The sequence below is a fragment of the Podarcis tiliguerta genome (genome assembly GCF_965153285.1).
Source record: "Podarcis tiliguerta genome assembly, chromosome: 2".
Lineage (NCBI taxonomy): Eukaryota > Metazoa > Chordata > Lepidosauria > Squamata > Lacertidae > Podarcis > Podarcis tiliguerta.
In genome coordinates this window covers 13,700,085-13,718,084 of record NC_139535.1, presented here as the reverse complement: position 1 = coordinate 13,718,084, position 18,000 = coordinate 13,700,085, and the positions used below count along the sequence as shown (strand labels likewise).

General features: G+C 46.9%; 2 protein-coding genes and 1 long non-coding RNA gene across 10 annotated transcripts in view; 2 read left to right on the top strand and 1 right to left on the bottom strand.

Moving 5' to 3' along the window:
* The window catches only part of LOC310670959 (uncharacterized protein), a 46,405-nt gene extending 37,705 nt beyond the window's left edge, over positions 1-8,700 (bottom strand). For 3 of the 6 annotated variants that reach the window (XR_014507655.1, XR_014507656.1, XM_083426844.1), the window contains exons 1-3: positions 7,748-8,054; positions 3,942-4,059; positions 482-570 (exon numbers count right to left, since the gene is read on the bottom strand). The gene's annotated coding sequence lies outside the window, so the exon portion shown is untranslated. The other 3 variants (XM_083426845.1, XM_083426846.1, XM_083426848.1) reach the window with 3 other exon arrangements.
* Positions 1-10,700, top strand: LOC310670791 (uncharacterized protein). Of its 3 annotated transcripts, XM_083426553.1 has the most exons (3): positions 1-180; positions 3,935-4,000; positions 9,704-10,700. In XM_083426553.1, the coding sequence occupies exon 3, from the start codon at positions 9,718-9,720 to the stop codon at positions 10,648-10,650; it is 933 nt and encodes a 310-aa protein (XP_083282679.1). In that variant the 5' UTR covers positions 1-180; positions 3,935-4,000; positions 9,704-9,717; the 3' UTR covers positions 10,651-10,700. The 3 variants fall into 3 exon arrangements, with proteins under 3 accessions (XP_083282679.1, XP_083282678.1, XP_083282680.1); XM_083426552.1 differs by lacking the exon at positions 3,935-4,000 and having other exon boundaries at positions 2-180; XM_083426554.1 differs by lacking the exon at positions 1-180 and having other exon boundaries at positions 3,863-4,000.
* Positions 10,701-14,943: 4,243 nt separating this feature from the next.
* Positions 14,944-17,812, top strand: LOC310671015. Its single transcript, XR_014507670.1, has 3 exons — positions 14,944-15,103; positions 16,434-16,547; positions 17,638-17,812. It is a non-coding gene; the product is annotated as an uncharacterized lncRNA (long non-coding RNA).
* Positions 17,813-18,000: the final 188 nt, after the last annotated feature.

The window sequence follows — 18,000 nt, the reverse complement described above, 5'->3', positions numbered from 1 at the left end:
TCAGACAGGAACGTCATTTTGGGGAATTCGAAACTTAGACCATGCTCGGGGAAGGGGCCAAAGGTGTTTTATTATCACTGTTTTCAGCGCCAGAGAAGCAGTAAGGACAGAGCTTAATCTTCAAATCCTTCACATCGCATCTGTCTGACCCTCCTTCCCACTCAGAAGAGAAACTCAAAGGTACCTGCAAAGGGCTTATTTTAGGGGAGGGGAGCCATCTCGGGTACTAATAGGGATGGCGTTAGTTATTTCTATAAATGAAATTATTTTATTCTACAAATAAAACAAAAATTGATTTCTAGAAATAAAATAAAATCAATTCGTTATTTTAAGAGTAAGAACCTAATCGGCAGGGCAAACAGAATCTAACCTTTTGTTATCCCTAAGACGCATCACACCTCTCCCTTCCCTTCGTTCCCCTCCACTACAAATCATTTCTAAACTTCGGTGTGACAGATATAGATTCTATAGTGAGGTCTACCTGGCTCTAGGGGTGGGGAAATCTGTCCTGTCCGTTCTCTCTCGGTCTGGCCCGGTCCACTCTTCAGTTCTTCACATCAGTTTGCAATTCTTGAAAGAAAAGAAAAAAAAGTCCTCAAAATCCACCAGCATTTTAGTGTGAATTGCTTCTAATACGCACATTTATCTATGCAGTTTTGCATAATATACACACTCTTTGCACAGCGTTATTTTCTGTAATGCATTTTCCCCAAAGTAATCCATTTCTAGGCATACTTTGCTCAAGTCTATGCAGTTTTGCACATAACACTCAGCTGAAGAGCGACACTGCAAAATTCAGGAAAGTGCAAATTCCCAAAAGATGTCTGTGTTTTGGCTTGTGAATTGTTTTAGAAAGTGCACATCAGGGAGCTCACATGAGGACTGAATCCACTTTGCCCTCTCCCATCCCTACCTCAAGCCAGGCAAAACCATTTTTCTTCTCCCATGTATTTGACGGAGTCGGATAATCTTACTGTCATTTGTTTCTGCTCTGCTGCTGAAGTTCTTGCAGTTTTTTTAAAGGTTACCGTGTGGATTTCGTTGCAATGCATTGTGCTTTTTCTGATTTTATGTTGTGATTTATGCTTCTGAATTTTTCAAAGTTTTGTAAGTCACTTGCAGATTCCTTATGTGGCGAGTGAATAATACATCGGAGGAGGAGGAGGAGAAAGGAGGAGGAGAAAAAGGAGGAGGAAGAGAAAAAGAAGAGGGGGGAAGAATAGGAAGAGGAGGAGGAGAAGGAAGAGAAAGGAGGGGGGAAAGAGGAGAAGAAAAAAAAGAGAAGAAAAAGGAGGAGGAGGAGAGGAAGGGGAAGGAGGAGGAAGAGAAGAAGAGGCAAAAAATAATAATAATCCAGTGATTGTTAGATAAAGAGCCAAAATATATAAATATAAAGTGTCAGGGACCTCCCTGCCATGAGCAACAGAGAAAGCCCTGAAGAAGGAAGAGGTCTGGATGGGGGGAGGTTCAGTTTGAGCTCCCCTCACAATGAGAGGGAGGAAAGCCCTTTCTGTCCGGAGACACAAGCTTTAAATTCACAAGAACCAGCAGAGGCTGTTGCAGAAAAGCAAACGAGGTTAGATTCAACTCCAGAAAAGGGGGAAGGAGGGGGCGCGTGAGAGAGTCTCCCCTTTCCAGAAGACTTGGCAGACTGCAGGAAAGGCACCAGCCACACAGTGGAGCATCGTAAAATCCTGACACACAGTAAGCCAGGGGTTGGGAAGCAGTGGTCTTATATTCCAACTCCTATCAGCCCTAGCAAGCATGACCAATGGTCAGGGATGATGGGAACTGTTGTCCTGCAACATCAGGAGGGCCACAGGTTCCCCACCCCTGAAATATATCCTATGTAAATCCCAACACCGGTCCCCCAGTCCTCAAAAGCAACTAACTATCTTGTAGTCAATAATAATAATAATAATAATAATTTATAATTTATACCCCGCCCATCTGGCTGGGCTTCCCCAGCCACTCTGGGCGGCTTCCAAAAAAATATTAAAATACTATAATACATCAAACATTAAAAGCTTCTGTAAACAGGGCTGCCTTCAGATGTCTTTTCTAAAAGTCTGGTAGTTGTTGTTCTCTTTGACATCTGGTGGGAGGGCGTTCCACAGGGCGGGTGCCACTACCAAGAAGGCCCTCTGCCTGGTTCCCTGTAACTTGGCTTCTCGCAGTAAGGGAACCGCCAGAAGGCCCTTGGAGCTGGACCTCAGTGTCCGGGCAGAACGATGGGGGTGGAGACACTCCTTCAGGTATACTGGACCGAGGCCATTTAGGGCTTTAAATGTCAGCACCAACATTTTGAATTGTGCTTGGAAATGTACTGGGAGCCAATGTAGGTCTTTCAAGACCGGTGTTATATGGTCTCGGTGGCCGCTCCCAGTCACCAGTCTAGCTGCTGCGTTCTGGATTAGTTGTAGTTTCTGGGTCACCTTCAAAGGTAGCCCCATGTAGAGCGCATTGCAGTAGTCCGAGCGGGAGATAAACAGAGCATGCACCACTCTGGCGAGACAGTCCGCGGGCAGGTAGGGTCTCAGCCTGCGTACCAGATGGAGCTGGTAGACAGCTGCCCTGGACACAGAATTGACCTGCGCCTCCATGGACAGCTGTGAGTCCAAAATGACTCCCAGGCTGCGCACCTGGTCCTTCAGGGGCACAGTACCCCATTCAGGACCAGGGAATCCTCCACACCCGCCCACCTCCTGTCCCCCAAAAACAGTCCTTCTGTCTTGTCAGGATTCAACCTCAATCCATTAGCCGCCATCCATCCTCTAACCCCCTCCAGGCACTCACACAGGACCTTCACCGCCTTCACTGGTTCTGATTTGAAAGAGAGGTAGAGCTGGGTATCGTCCGCATATTGATGGACACCCAGCCCAAACCCCCTGATGATCTCTCCCAGTGGCTGCATGTAGATGTTGAAAAGCATGGGGGAGAGGACGGAACCCTGAGGCACCCCACAAGTGAGAGCCCAGGGGTCTGAACACTCATCCGTCTGTAATCCCACAAAAATAAGGCCTGGGTTTCAGCACACCAATACGACTATTTTGCTCGTCAGCCAAATGGCAGCCATGTTTGTGGCTACTGGCTAGCTGGCTGGTGGTCATGATTTCTTTGCCCCCAACAAAGCTTGCTATCAAGCTTCTCTGCTGATGGGGAACCTCAGGCTGAAAGTGGCCCCCTGGCCTCTCTACCCGGCCCTTGAGATTTACTAGGCCACACCCCTCACCAGCCATGCTGGACACCCTCCTCAAGCGCTTTTGCCTAACTGGAACATGTCATCGAAATGTGAACATGGCCCTTGCTCATCTGGCTGCAGGGTGTGTGAGTACAGAAAGAACCCCTGGCCTTTCGCAAGACTAAGATGTAATTTACTGTCCAAAGATAAGAGTCTCAGCTGTTCCTTAACCTGCTTTTTATTCTGGCCTGGCCTAGAAGACATTTATTTGGAGCAATTATAACCCACTTTAATTCCCATTAATGCTCCCTGATGCATAGGCAGACAGAAATGAATCTGACACTAATGAAGCCATGCTGATGTGAACAGCTGGGGGGGGGGAGCTGTGAAATGCACCATTACTGTGAATATGCCCTTGTATACACATCAAACTGTGCTGATGTGTACAACAAGGCACCAATGTGGTTTGAAATTCAGCAAAAAAAGAAGGAGAGAACCTTCTTGCTGCAATTTTAGGTTGGTATTGAGTAGACTTCCTTCCCTTCTTCCCAGTTCTCACAAGATCTACGGACTTTGAGGCCAGTAGGAATGCAAGGCAGTGGGGATTTGCTGGCTTCCCGCAATGCTGTGCTACATATCAGCTAAGACAAATGGCATTCAGCCTCAGGAGAGCAGGGGCCTATGGCAACGCTCCTTCAATTGTCAAGGCTAAAGATCTGTCATAAGTCACACATCATTTTCTCCTCTTCCTAGATCTCACCAATAAATCTGCTGACAACCAACTGTAGATCAGCTTCCGATTCAAAGCAGAGAATTAAGGTAAGATGGAGCCTTCCTTTGATGCCTCCTCAATCCTAGTGATTTTTAGACTCAGCCATCTGGGGATAAACAAACAAAGAAACAATAAATGTAGATCTATCTCCTGAGTCAATGTTTCTTTTTATTTTTAAAAATGTTCAGGGTTAACCTATTACAGTATTTGTAAGAATGGATTCCAAATATCATTGAATTTCTCCATGGCAAGTCTGCGCTTATATGCAAGTTGTTTGTATGTTGCGAGTTTGTATAAGTCTTCAATCCAATCATAGAAGGGAGACGCATTCCCCCCCCCCCCCCAATTCATCAGTCTTTTTGCTGTGGAAAGGGCATGGAGAGTCCACTCATAATTGCCCTTTCATAAGGTTCCATGTGCTGGGAATATAATTCAAAAGGATATTTTGCTCTGTAAATGTAAAGTTGTTCCGTACAGTTCTGTTGATAGTTTCAGTAAAGGGACCCCTGACCATTAGGTCCAGTCGTGGCTGACTCTGGGGTTGCGGAGCTCATCTCACTTTATTAGCCGAGGGAGCTGGCGTACAGCTTCTGGGTCATGTGGCCAGCATGACTAAGCCACATCTGGTGAAACAGAGCAGTGCATGGAAACGCCGTTTACCTTCCCGCCAGAGCGGTACCTATTTATCTACTTGCACTTTGACGTGCTTTCAAACAGCTACGTTTCTCTAAAACACATGGGGGTTTTTTTTGTTTTTTTGCTTTTCATTGTCCTATATTGAAATATTTTTGGCAGAAGGTAATAGTTTCAGTATTTCAATATAGGACAATGATATTTCAATATCATTGAAAATATTTCAGTATAGGACAACGAAAAAAACCCATGTGTTTTAGAGAAGCATTACCCCTGTTGCATCTCCAACAGTTAGATGCCTTAGATAGCTCTTTTTTAAAACAAACATGACGGGGTCAAGTATATTCTAAGATCTGGTGGACTACAATAACCACCCTGTAAAGTATACAGCTCTCCCCCCCCCTTATTTTCCCTTCTACACAGGTTCTGTTTCTCTTTTTCTTTTTCTCTCTTTTATTTACGTCTCACCATGTTTAGTGGCGGGTGGCACTATGGTCTAAACCACTGAGCCTACTTGGAAGTAACAAATAGGCCAAGGGGTAGAATAAGGATATGTGGTAGTAAACATTAAGGATTAGAAGATTAATAAAGGAGAAGAGATAAGTAAATGAAAGGGGTTAATATTATTAGAAATATGAACTTGGAGAATTGTTATAAATGTGATATAATGAAATTCAGGTAGTGGGATTTTAGGAAGTCAGCTATCAATGTTATGAAAATTAGGTATTAGAAGAAATAATTTATTTTTATGTTTAATTTTATTGTATTGTAATGTGTTTTTCTTTGTTGTGTGTTTTGTGTTTCTTTGTTATGTCATTTTGTGAGAAATGTGGAAAACCAATAAAAAAAATTGGAAAGAAAATAAACCAGTGAGCCTAGGGCTTGCCAATCGGAAGGCTGGCGGTTCGAATCCCTGTGACGGGGTGAGCTCCCGTTGCTCATTCCCTGCTCCTGCCAACCTAGCAGTTCAAAAGCACGTCAAAGTGCAAGTAGATAAATAGGTAACGCTCCTGTGGGAAGGTAAACAGCGTTTCTGTGCGCTGCTCTGGTTTGCCAGAAGCGGCTTAGTCATGCTGGCCACATGACCCAGAAGCTGTCTGTGGACAAACGCTGGCTCCCTCGTCCTATAGAGCGAGATGAGCGCCGCAACCCCAGAGTTGTTCGCGACTGGACCTAACGGTCAGGGGTCCCTTTCCCTTTATGTTTAGTGTACATATAATTATGTACTTTTTGAACTTTCAATAAAGAAAAATAAATAAACAATTGAAAAAATTGTTCAGGGTTGAAGTGGGGGCAGTCACATAGCTTGGGGGGATGTGTGCACTGGGCAGCACTTACCTTGGGGGCAGCATGCTGGAGTCAAGGCACTTCAGAGCACGGCATCCCACTCCCCAAAGTAGCCCGGCCTGGGGCTGTGCTTGCAGGGCGCTGAGCTGCTGCGTCCCCCGCCACCCCATGCCAGAGGGCAGATGAGATGGACGCAACTGGCATGTGTTGACCCTGAGAGTGGCACTGGGCCTGCAGTGAGCCTGAGCCACCGTGTCTCTCCTGGGAGGGATGAAGTGGCTCCCCACCCAAAAAAGCAACATGGGGCTGGCCTCTGCCCACTGCCTCCCCCTCAGCCACCCTCACCATATTGAAATCTTCATGGTGCTGAAATTCATTAAAAAATATTTTTTTAAAAAAGATTGCTGCCCTGGAGGATGACCATATGAATTCTGGGGGTGGGGGAGAAAACAATGGTCTTGACCTTTAAAGCCCTTTGTGGCTTAGGGCTGTCGTATTTATGGGACAGCCTCTCCTGATATGCCCCGCAAAGGACCTTAAGGTCCATGAATAACCATAGTTTAGAGGTCCCGGGCCCTAAGGAAGTCAGATTATCCTCCACCAGGGCCAGGGCCTTTTCAGTGATGGCTCCAACCTGGTGGAATGCTCTGTCCCATGAGACTAGGGCCCTGCAGGATTTAACCTCCTTCCGTCGGGCCTGTAAGACAGAGCTATTCTCCCTGGCCTTTAATTTGAATTCAGCCTGATCTTTTATTTCCCTTCTCTTCCCTTCCCTCTCCCCTTTTATGAAGATCACCCGCTCTGAGACCCCAAAGCTAATTCTCCCCTGGCCTCCTCGCTGGCCCAAGTAGGACTGAAGGGAGGGGCTCCCCACACCTGACTGTGAAGTCACCCCACCTAGGCCTCAAAACTTCAACTAGGCCTCAAGACTTCCCAATTACTTTCTTTGAGGATTCAGTAGCTAAAAAGCATTTGCTTTGCTGTAACAAAAAGAAGCTTTCTGTTTCCCAGGCTTTCAGTTGGTCTTGCCAGCAGCATATCTAGCTTTGCAAATTTCTTGGTGCTGGCGCACAGACCCCGGGAATGGCGCCAGGAGAAGCAGATAGAAACAATTCTATTCATCATGAATGGAGATTGTTTCTGCCAACATACCTGTGCAAACACGTGAGGCTGGATCCCTGGGAAAGGGGAGGGAAGGAAAAGGGCCTGAAAAAAGGGATATAAACTGAATGTAAAATGCTTTCAGGTGAACTTGCTTGTGAATTATCACGCAGGTTCCTTTCTGCTACCCCGGATAGCAGGAATAAAGACTCTTTCTCTGAATTAAGCCCTCTGTGTCTGTTTGACTCCTTCCTCCCTTCCCCGGGAGCAATGCTCATCCTACCCATGGGAAAGGCCTGAAAGGCTACAGGACCAATTCAGCCAGCTAGCCCTGGGGATTATCTAATTGATTTTTGAATTTCATTGTTATTCATGTTTTTATACTGTATTTTATGCTGCTTTTATAATTAAGTGTTTTAAATTTGTTGTTAGCCACCCTGAGCCGGGTTTTTGAACCAGGAAGGGCGGGGTATAAATAAAAAATTATTATTATTATTATTATTATTATTATTAATGGGACAAGGTGGGAGGGCGGGGCAAAAGATAAATGTCAGCATAATTCAGGCTGAGAAGTATTCTTTGCAGAACAAACACAACAACAAAAACCTTTGTCTATTTTACAAAAAATGTTGGTTAACTCCCGCTCTTCTTAATATAATTGCAGGGGGTGGGGTTGATGTTTTTCAGCCCAAAGGCCGTATTATTCCCTTCCGGGCCAACGTTTGAGGGAGGCCAGGCCAAACGTGGGAAGATCAGCGAGTGCTAATTTTTACCTTTGTATGCTGGGCTCATTTCTACACATATCTGTGAACCACTCTCTGTCCCCCAACTCAGGCAGGCGAAAAGCAGAATCAGAGTTCAAGGACTCATTCAAGGACTGGGGAAAAACATTCAGGGAAGGGTGCAAAACAGGCTAAGGTGTGTGGCCTGGGGACAGTGGATGTGGCTAAGGAGGGAGTGTGGCCTGAGAGAGTCCCAAAGGCCAGAGATAGATAGATAGATAGATAGATAGATAGATAGATAGATAGATGAGAGAGAGAGACCAGGGGGTACAGTATATTTACATAGGAACACAGGAAGTAGCCTTACAGTGAGTCAGAGTACTGGTCAACTCACTGGTCAACTGTCACGGACTGTTAGGTCACAGTGGATTGTTGGGTGGCACCAACTGAGTGGTCAGAGGGAGAAGAGGGAGCAGACTGGGAGGGAGGAGGTGCCAGAAGCTGAAGAAGAGGCAACAGGGCTTAGTGAGCAGGAAGAGTCTGTGGTAGAGAGGAGTCCAGAATCAGAGGCAGAAGTGGAAGCAGGAGAGTGGGATGAGGGTGGCCAAGAGGCAGAGATGAGCCAGGCTGGTGAAGAAGCACTGGGGAGATCTATCCCTCCTGCTGTTGTGGTAGCGGCCCAAAGGGCCACAATAAATGTGATAATGTGTACCCCTGTAAATCCTTGAGTGTGCTTCTAATAGAGAATGGGCATAAATCTGACATCAGGAATCACAAGACAGAGAAACCATTAGGAGAACACTTCAATCTCCCCAGGACATTCTATACAAGATCTCAAAGTAGCTGTCTTATTACAAAAGAATTTCAGAAACAGACTGGAAAGAGAAGTTGCTGAATTGCAACTTATTACCAAACTTAAAACCATGGAGAGACCTGGTCTGAATAGAGACTTTGGATTCTTACCTCATTATACATGATAAAGCTATTTTTAGTCATATCACCTTTTGCTTTTTCCTGTAAGACCAATTGCAGTCGTTAACAGTCGTCAACAGGTTTACCACACCCATTCCCACCTCCCTTCTGAGTAATACCCCTCCCCACCCTCTCACTATATGTAAGGGTCTGGTGACTTCTGTTTCAGTGTATCTGAAGAAGTGTGCGTGCACATGAAAGCTCATACCAATAACAAACTTAGTTGGTCTCTAAGGTGCTACTGGAAGGAATTTTTTTTTTGTTTCGACTACGGCAGACCAACATGGCTACCTACCTCTAACAGCCCGTTCACAGCAGAAGACCTTGGTCCTTTCTCCAGGATGGTGTGTGTCTAATTTACCCTGCAGGCCTTGTTTGTTGGAAAGCCTGTTTGTTGCTGTTGTTTAGTCGTTCAGTCGTGTCCGACTCTTCGTGACCCCATGGACCAGAGCACGCCAGGCACTCCTGTCTTCCACCGCCTCCCGCAGTTTGGTCAGATTCATGTTTGTAGCTTCGAGAACACTGTCTAACCATCTCGTCCTCTGCCGTCCCCTTCTCCTTGTGCCCTCCATCCTTCCCAACATCAGGGTCTTTTCCAGTGAGTCTTCTCTTCTCATGAGGTGGCCAAAGTATTGGAGCCTCAGCTTCACGATCTGTCCTTCAGATCTGTCCTTTATCCAGGTCAAATGGAGAGCAAAGGTTGGAGAGATTAAATCGAGATATGGAAATATGGAAACATCGATGAGAGGCAGGACTGAATCTGGATATGCTTTGAGGTTCAGACTGTGGGAAGTCGTAAAATCAAAATTACAATTTGGAAGGCAATTTGATCTTTTTATTGGATTATGATTTGATATGTTAATTGGATGTTTTTTATTGGAAAATAAATAAACGCTCTAACACACACACACACACAAAAAGGAGAGCAAAGGAACCAAGAAGGGGGGTGATAGGTACCTTTTCATTTCTAGAAAAGCTTGAATCATACATTTAAGTGTCCTTTAATTTAATTTTTTTTTCTAATTCCCAGTGCAGGGATCTGAACGAGGATGGCTACATTTGATGGAATCCCAACCTGTCTCTCAGCGGACCTCTTTTTCAGGAACATACTCTTGGCCAAGACCAAGGAAGAACCCAACAGCAAAATGTTCTCCTGTTTCAGCTGCGCCCTGGAGAACCTCCAGAGGGAGCCACCATGTGTGAGAAGCAATGCCCATCTCACCGTTTCTGATGGGCGCACGCTGATGGAGTTCACCTCGGGCGACGGTTCGTGCGCAGTCACAGTCTTCCACAATCAAGGCAAAGTGCACTACAATGTCTTGGTACCCAACTGGGACCTCTACTTTGCTCGTCTCTGCTCTAATCCACAGCCTCTCAGCCTTAGTCATATCCTTAGCATCCGTGGTCATCTACATAACTGGGGTTCCTTTAGGAAAGGGTTTTCCCCTTTGGCCTGCTTTGACCTAGCAGTGGAAAAATTCTGCATGGAACCCGATACCATCCAGAAGGATGCTGAGATGTTGGTGGAATGTGGTGGGCGGGTGGTGAGGTTCGTCTCCGGCCAGGAAACCTATAAGATTTCGGTCTTCTTTAAACAAGGCGAGGCCAAATATGAAGTCCACGTAGACAACTGGGATGTGGTCATGGAGCGTTTGCAGACTGGGGTGGAGGCGCTAAGCTTGGAGAACTTGTTGCAAGTGAAGAACAGGCTGAAACTCCAGAAATGGCGGGAGCTAAGGTCTTGCCTGGATGAGGCCGTGAGTCGGTTCTCCCAGGAACCCCGTTGCGTTCAGGATAATGCCAAAATGTTGATTACGACCAGTAATGAGAAAGTTGTGCTGATCTCTGGCAAAGGGGAGAACCTCATCACAGTCACATATGGGTATGGAAGGGTTGACTACAAGTTGGTAGAACGAGGCTGGTGGGAGGTGGCTGCCAGGGTCCTCCAAAAGAAAGAGACACATACAACGGAACGTATTTGAAAGACCGGCTTCACCAAACGCTTCCTAAAAATAAAAATATGGAAGGCAGCGTCAAGGTGGTAAGCTTTGCCACTGACTTGGGTGTATTCGTTAGCATGAATGTGGAAAACCTGCAGGCATATCACTTTACAGTCGTACCTTGGTTTTCAAACACCTTGGGAGTCAAACGTTTTGGCTCCCGAACGATAGAAAACTGGAAGTGATTATTCCGGTTTTCGAAAGTTCTTTGGAACCTGAACGTCTGACGTGACTTCCGCGGCTTCCGACTGGCTGCAGGAGCTTCCTGCAGCCAATCGGAAGCCACACTTTGGTTTCTGAATGTTTTGGAAGTCAAACGGGCTTCTGGAATGGATTCCGTTCGACTTCCAAGGTACCACTGTATATATAAGGCAGAGTTCCTCCAAGACCAGAAAGTGGGGAAGTTGGGCTGCCCTCATGGTCTCCAATCTCTCATAGGCCCTTGTGACGGGCAGGTGGAGCCACCCACCTGTCACTTACCCAATGCCATTATGATATCACGTGGCAACTTCAAAGGGGCTCACTGAAAGTGAATGGGGAATGCCGATGGGGAACTCCCTACTGTGGCCAATCGCAGTGGGGCTTGCTGGCAGTGCCGATCAGCTGATCAGTGCCATCAGCGAGCCCCGCCTTCAAAGGAACGTTCAAGATCTTGTTTCCAGCACTCATTCGTTCATTCGCAGCGGTGTCTGAGCACGCACGCACAAGCCTCTTGTCAAGAGTACATCCCAGCCAAAGGAACACACACAGCAGTTGTCGTTTATTTGAACACAGTCACTTCTGCATCCCTGTAAACCTGCACACAGCAATCTAGTGTCAAGGCAGCTCTTTCCAGGTCTGCGCTCTATGGAGCAGTTGCAGCAACAGGGAGCAACTCCCCTTCCATCAGTTTATGTGCCTACATGCAGCTGGAGACTGTGCCTGCGTGGCAACGTCTTTGCAAATCCTGATGTGAATTGCTCAGGGGCATACACACCCCCTGGACCCAAATGTGTATAGGAGCCTGATTATCTGTATCCAATTTCATTTTCCAAACCTCCAGATGCTGTTTCTTGGTTCAAAAATTGTATTCAATATGGTTTAGAATACATATATTGAAAGGCACGTACATTTTCTAGGAAATGCATATTTCAATACTGATTAAATACAAATTTCTATGAGGATTGTGCTTGTTTATTCTTTATTTTATTTGTATCCCACTTTTCTTCCTCCATTGAACCCAATTACTAAGCAGACTCAGATTGACCCAACTTTCAAACCGTACCCTGGCATTAAAAATAGATAGATAGAACAATAGATTAGATAGAAAGATAGAAAGATAGAAAGATAGATAGATAGATGATAGATAGATTGTTCTTGTTTAGTCGTTTAGTCGTGCCCGACTCTTCGTGACCCCATGGACCAGAGCACGCCAGGCACTCCTGTCTTCCACTGCCTCCCGCAGTTTGGTCAAACTCATGCTGGTAGCTTCAAGAACAGTGTCCAACCATCTCGTCCTCTGTCGTCCCCTTCTTCTTGTGCCCTCCATCTTTCCCAACATCAGGGTCTTTTCCAGGGAGTCTTCTCTTCTCATGGGTGGCCAAAGTATTGGATAGATAGATAGATAGATAGATAGATAGATAGATAGATAGATTCATGCTGTGGACTTATCGGTGAACACATACAAAAGTTCAGATCTACTAAAATTTTGCATTCTCTGACACTGTTTGGCTAGAGTATCTGCCAATATTTCCTCCCCAAAGAAAACATTTACCAAACCTTTGTCCTGTGTACATCGCTGGCTGTCCCCAGAGGCTTGGAGCGCGGAACGCAGTAAGTAAGCAAAAGAGCTCCCAAACTGTCTAGGATTCTGCAGCCCTGATTCATTCTTAATATCTGCTTGGGAGACTGTTTACATTATTGAGGATGAATCAGATTCTTCTCCTTGGGCTCTCCATGCTGCTTTTCTGCTCTCCTGGTGAAATAAAATGTCTGTGAGAGCATGTGCATAAGTGTTCAGGGGACTACAGAGAGAAGGGGTTACAGTTCCGTACGAGAAACAGTTGAGGGAGTTGTGTATCATTACAGGTTTGCAGGTGCTGAACACCTAGGCTCTGTAAAAGTTAGAAATTGATTGGAGCATGTGTGTTAGGAAGGTCAGAGCCATGTGTGTATTTGACCTGCCATTTCTAATCCCTCTGGAATTTGCATGGGATAAGCGCTAATCAAGGCTGGTGCTAAGAAACTTGGACTAATTTCATTGGCGGTGTTAGCCTGGGGTTATGGGTTGTTAACACAACCAGAGCGTCAGAGGTCTGGGGAAATCCAGGTGTTGGGCAGCCCATGATGGTAGTGTAGATTTTGCCGAATGTAATTAAAAATAGTTCAAAAACTCAGAGCTCAACAATTTGGGGCCAAACTTTAAGACGCTCAACAACTTTGGCCCCCTGCCCCCCGAAAAGCTGAACAATTATGGTCAAAAAAAGAAGCAGCTCAAAAACGTTGTCGTTTCCCTCCCCCCCCCCAAAAAAATGCTGAACAACTTGGGTGAGAAGAAGAAGAAGAAGAAGAAGAAGAAGAAGAAGAAGAAGAAGAAGAAGAAGAAGAAGAAGAAGCTCAACAACTTTGCAAAAACAAAACTCAACAACCTTTGTGTCCAGATTTTCGTTTTTTGAAATATGGCAACCCTAGTCAAAGGGAGAAGGGTCCCTCTCTGCCTGGGGTTGAAAATTGAGAGGGAGAATATAATGTGGGCAGAAGTTTAGTGCAGAGTGTTAGAAGTTAAGCAACAGAGTTAGGAAGTGGTGGCTTGGAGAGAGGAGGAGAGAGCAACGTCTGAGAGCCCCACAGGCAGGGTCTGTTTAGGTCCATGGCTGCTGTGGCTATAGGAGAAGCCAGAAACTCTTGGGGTATGAATGCTGAGCACCCTTCTGTAGACTCAGGCTGCATATATGTGTAAATAAACAAACCATATATCATAAAGACACCACAGTCTCTGCTGTGCCTTGTTTCCCCAAGGAAACAGAGACCCTGGTGTGTAAAGCGGGGCTGCAAAGCATGTTCTCCTTCATAGAGAGCACGTGTTGCGGTGGGGTCTGAACAGGCCACCCTTCTGTTGCTGGGCGGGTTAGTATGGATGGTCATTTGCAGTGATTGGGCAGTTGGATTACTGGGCAAATTTTGGTGTTGCCATTTAGGGGGACGGACCAAAGGTTATAAAATCAAGCCACACAGCACTGACTGGGCTCTTTTGCTGCGTGCATCGGATCACCCGCCCACCCTCCCTAATCTAGGGCTATTGCGTTGACCTTCCTATGCCTGTCATGGGGTCGTATGCTTTTGGGGCAGGGGCCTCGTGGGAATTTTGTCCACCTGGCTGATTGGCTGGTGCCATTTGGTTTTGCCTACTGCGCAGCAAATTGTCACAACTTGTAAGGTTGCATTGGTTAAAAAATTGGTGGAGGGGTAAGGATTGGCGGCGCCTGCCCCTCCAATGCTGCTGCTGCAAGGGAATTCCATTAAAGGAATCCAGGGGCTTGCCATTTTTTCGTCCGGACCCCTGAATGGGGCTTAGGGCCGCACAAGCCCCCGGGAGCATGCGGGGGGGGGGGGATGAGGGTCTGGTGCCCAGCTCCATGCTCTCCCCAATATTGTTTTCCCTCACTGGCTTTTGCTGGAATCTGGAAGTCAGTTCTGTCCCTGGGCGTGGGGACAGATAGTCATAACCAATGCCTAAGCAACCACTCACATTTATGTATTTTAACAAAGTTGTGGCCAAAGTTATGCCAAAAACCTTAAACAAAAATTATGTGTGAATTGTGAATTATTTAGGGGTGGCTTGGGGGACCTTGACACGCAACTCCTGGAATCTTGTACTGCTGTGGAGACTGGAGAATCAAGGAATCATACAACTGTAGAGTTGGAAGGGACCCTGGCGGTCATCTAGTCCAGCCCCCTGCAATGCAGGAGGAAGTGCGTAAAATCTTGTTTTGCCTGGAGAAGAGACGACTGAGAGCTGATATGATATCTGAAGGGCTGTCCCATGGGAGATGGAGGATGGAGCAAGCTTGTTTTCTACTGCCCCAGAGAGCAGGATAGAGATAGATGGATACACATTTTGCAGATTAATGCAGATACAGGACAGAATGGACTTACGCAAAGTTGATAGAGGTGGAAACTTTGTCCAGACCTGTTAACTGGCACCGTTTAGCAACAGTGTCTGCCAGCATATCTGCCCAAAAGAAAACATTTGCACAGCACACCTTTGCCCCGGACCTCACTGGCTGCTTCCAGAGGCTCAGAGGGCACAAACTGGTAAGCCAAAGAACTCCAGACCTCCCTAATATTCCACGGCTCCATTTTCATTCTTGATATTCACTTGGGAGGCTGTGTACATTATTCAGGATGAATCAGATTCTCCTCCTTGGGGCCTCTATGTTGCTCTTCTGCTCTCCTGGTGAGTGTGTGTGTGTGTGAGAGAGAGAGAGAGAGAGGGAGAGGGAGGGAGGGAGGGAGGGAGCAGAGGTCTACAGAGAAAATAAGCAGAGGTATGCATGAGTTTCCAAGTGCTTTGTGAGCCTTTTTCCCTTGAAGGTGCAGAATTGGAAAAAAAAATCTGATTCTGTACCTACATATGTATTATATATTCTGACCTACACCGCTGGAAAAAGTGACCTGCTTTGCTCTTAGAGCAGCCATTTTAAGGATAAAAAAATTGTGGGAATGGTAAGGGAAGCAAACTCTCGTCCGACAGGATGTCTCATCTTAATAATTATCTAAACTGTGCAACAGATTTCATTCTGCTTTATGTGTTTTCATCTTTCGTAATGGCTGTCAGCCAAACAAACACATACTCTTTGCATTTGTATGCATTGTATGTCCCGTAAACGGAACGGATGGGGTTCAGTGCATGAACAAATTCGTTCCATGGAGAGACTCCTGCTCACAGAACAGGTTTTCCCCTTCCTCTCCTCTCCCTTGCAGCCCCCTGTGCCGCTGGCTCTCATCTCCCCTGGGGTGTCCTCCAAGCATCCGGGGCAGACTTGGGGTGGAGAGCAAGGAAAGGCAAGCCTTGTAGTGTGAGTCGAAGTCCACTCCACTTGTGTGCAGCACTGTATCTGCAACTGGCACTTCCATTTTGGTGACCCAGAAGTACCAGCTCCAGGCAGAAGGTGGTGCTTGTTTCTTAAGCATCCCTGGTTACAAGAATCCATCCTTAAGGTTCCCAAAGGGTGGGGAACCATGAACGCACCCCAATTTTCAAAGAGGGAGGAGGGCAGACAGTTCCTTGGCTTACGGCGCTCAGAGCCACACACGGCTGCTCCCAGATTATCCCTGTCCAGTGGCGTAGCGTGGGTTGTCAGCACCCGGGGCAAGGCAAGTAATTTGCGCCCCCTAACCCGGGGCAAGGCAAATAATTTGCGCCCCCCCCCCGCTGCACTGTCCCTCCCCCAGATAGTCCCTCGCTCTCTCTCCGCACAGCACCGCACCGCACCGCACGCCTGGCACCCCCCCTCCACAGTGGGCGGCGACCCGGCGGCTCGGATCGGATTCGCACAGCCAGCACTGCAGTGAGAGAGAGTGAGTGAGCCGAGTAGGGGCAGAGAGCTGCGAGTGCGAGCGCGCGCCCCCCCCAGATGTTGCGCCCGGTGCGGCTGGCCCCCCCTGCACCCCCCACGCTACGCCACTGTCCCTGTCCACCCCTTCTCCTGTTTTTCACCCTCGTTCCTGCATGAGAAAGGACCATCTCCAAGCCCTCACTTTCGACAACTTCTTTTCAACCTCAGCCCAAGGCCTTGTGTGTAAGCTCTGTCATTCCGGAAATGGCAAGGCCTGCTTTACGACAGAAGAAACGTGCAAGATTCGCTTCGGAAAGTGTTACACCTATACCAGCTACCTTGGTAAGACCTGGCAGTGGGCCGCAGCTCAGTGGTAAAGCACCCTGTTCCCAGCATCTCCGGACAGGGGTGGGAACAGACTCAGCCAGGAATCCCAGAGGGTCACTGCTAGTCAGGGTAAGCGGCCCTGAGGCGGATAGGCCCACAGTCTGACTCGGCCTAAGCCAGCTTCTTAAAGCTGTGGATTCGAACCAGAAGCTGCTTGTTGGGTGATGGTGGCTTACAAATAATAAAGGGCCTGGACATGGGTGGCACTGTGGTCTAAACCAGCGAGCCTCTTGGGATAGCCGATCAGGTCGGTGGTTCAAATCCCCACGACGGGGTGAGCTCCTGTTGCTCTGTCCCAGCTCCTGCCAACCTAGCAGTTTGAAAGCACACCAGTGCAAGTAGATAAATAGGTACCGCTCCAGGGGGAAGGTAAATGGCATTTCCGTGTGCTATGGTTTCTGTCACGGTGTTCCGTTATGCCAGTAGCAGTTTAGTCATGCTGGCCACACGACCTGGAACCTGTCTGGGGACAAAGGCCGGCTCCCTTGGCCTGAAAGCGAGATGAGTGCTGTAACCCTATAGTCTCCTTTGACTGGACTTAACAGTCCAGAGGTCCTTTACCTTACAAGTAATAGCATTATTATTATTATTATTATTATTATTATTATTATTATTATTTCAGTGGTACCTTCACTTACATTCCCCTCTACTTACATATCCTGTGGGATACGTACACGGCAAGCCCGGAAGTATTTTTCCGGGTTTCGCTGCATGTGCATGCACAAAAGTGCTCTATGCGCCATGCGCAGAAGTGGCACCTCTGATTGTGAGTTCCTTGGGATGCAACCGGAGCTCCGGAATGGATCCCATTCGTAACTGGAGGTACCACTGCATCATCATCATTATTATTATTATTATTATTATTATTATTATTTCTGGGTGTATCCATAAAAAGGAAAGGAAATGGGAGGTGGCCTTCCGGATTATGACATCCTGGTTCTTTCTTTTGACATGTTGGAGGGCATGGAATTGTATGTTGGCCTTAAGCTGATCATGACGTCACTCGTTTTTCTCCTTGGTCATATTATTGTCTTTCCCCTCACAGATGATGAGCTCTATTTCATGAGTTATGGCTGTGTGAGTGATGGATATTGGGAATACTGCAACACAGTTCATAAGGACGGAAAATACACACACATTGATTCTTGTTGTGACACTGACAAGTGTAATGGGAAAGCCCTACCTCTGCCTCGTGGCGGAAATTAAACTGTGGAAAGGATTGCCAGTGGCTGCAGTTGTCTTTACTCCACCGACCCCGCTGTGTGTCTCCTGGAAAAAACGGGATTTTTCACTCTTACGCACCCAATGCCACCGTCTTACTCACACATTGCTACCTTTGCGCCACACAATGCCATTCTCCTTCCCACACATACATACTCATATATATTTGTCACTATTATATGTTTTG

What these genes read in the sequence shown, in the direction of transcription:
- LOC310670791 (XM_083426553.1), top strand. Translation starts at nt 9,718, where the DNA reads ATGGCTACATTTGATGGAATCCCAACCTGTCTCTCAGCGGACCTCTTT.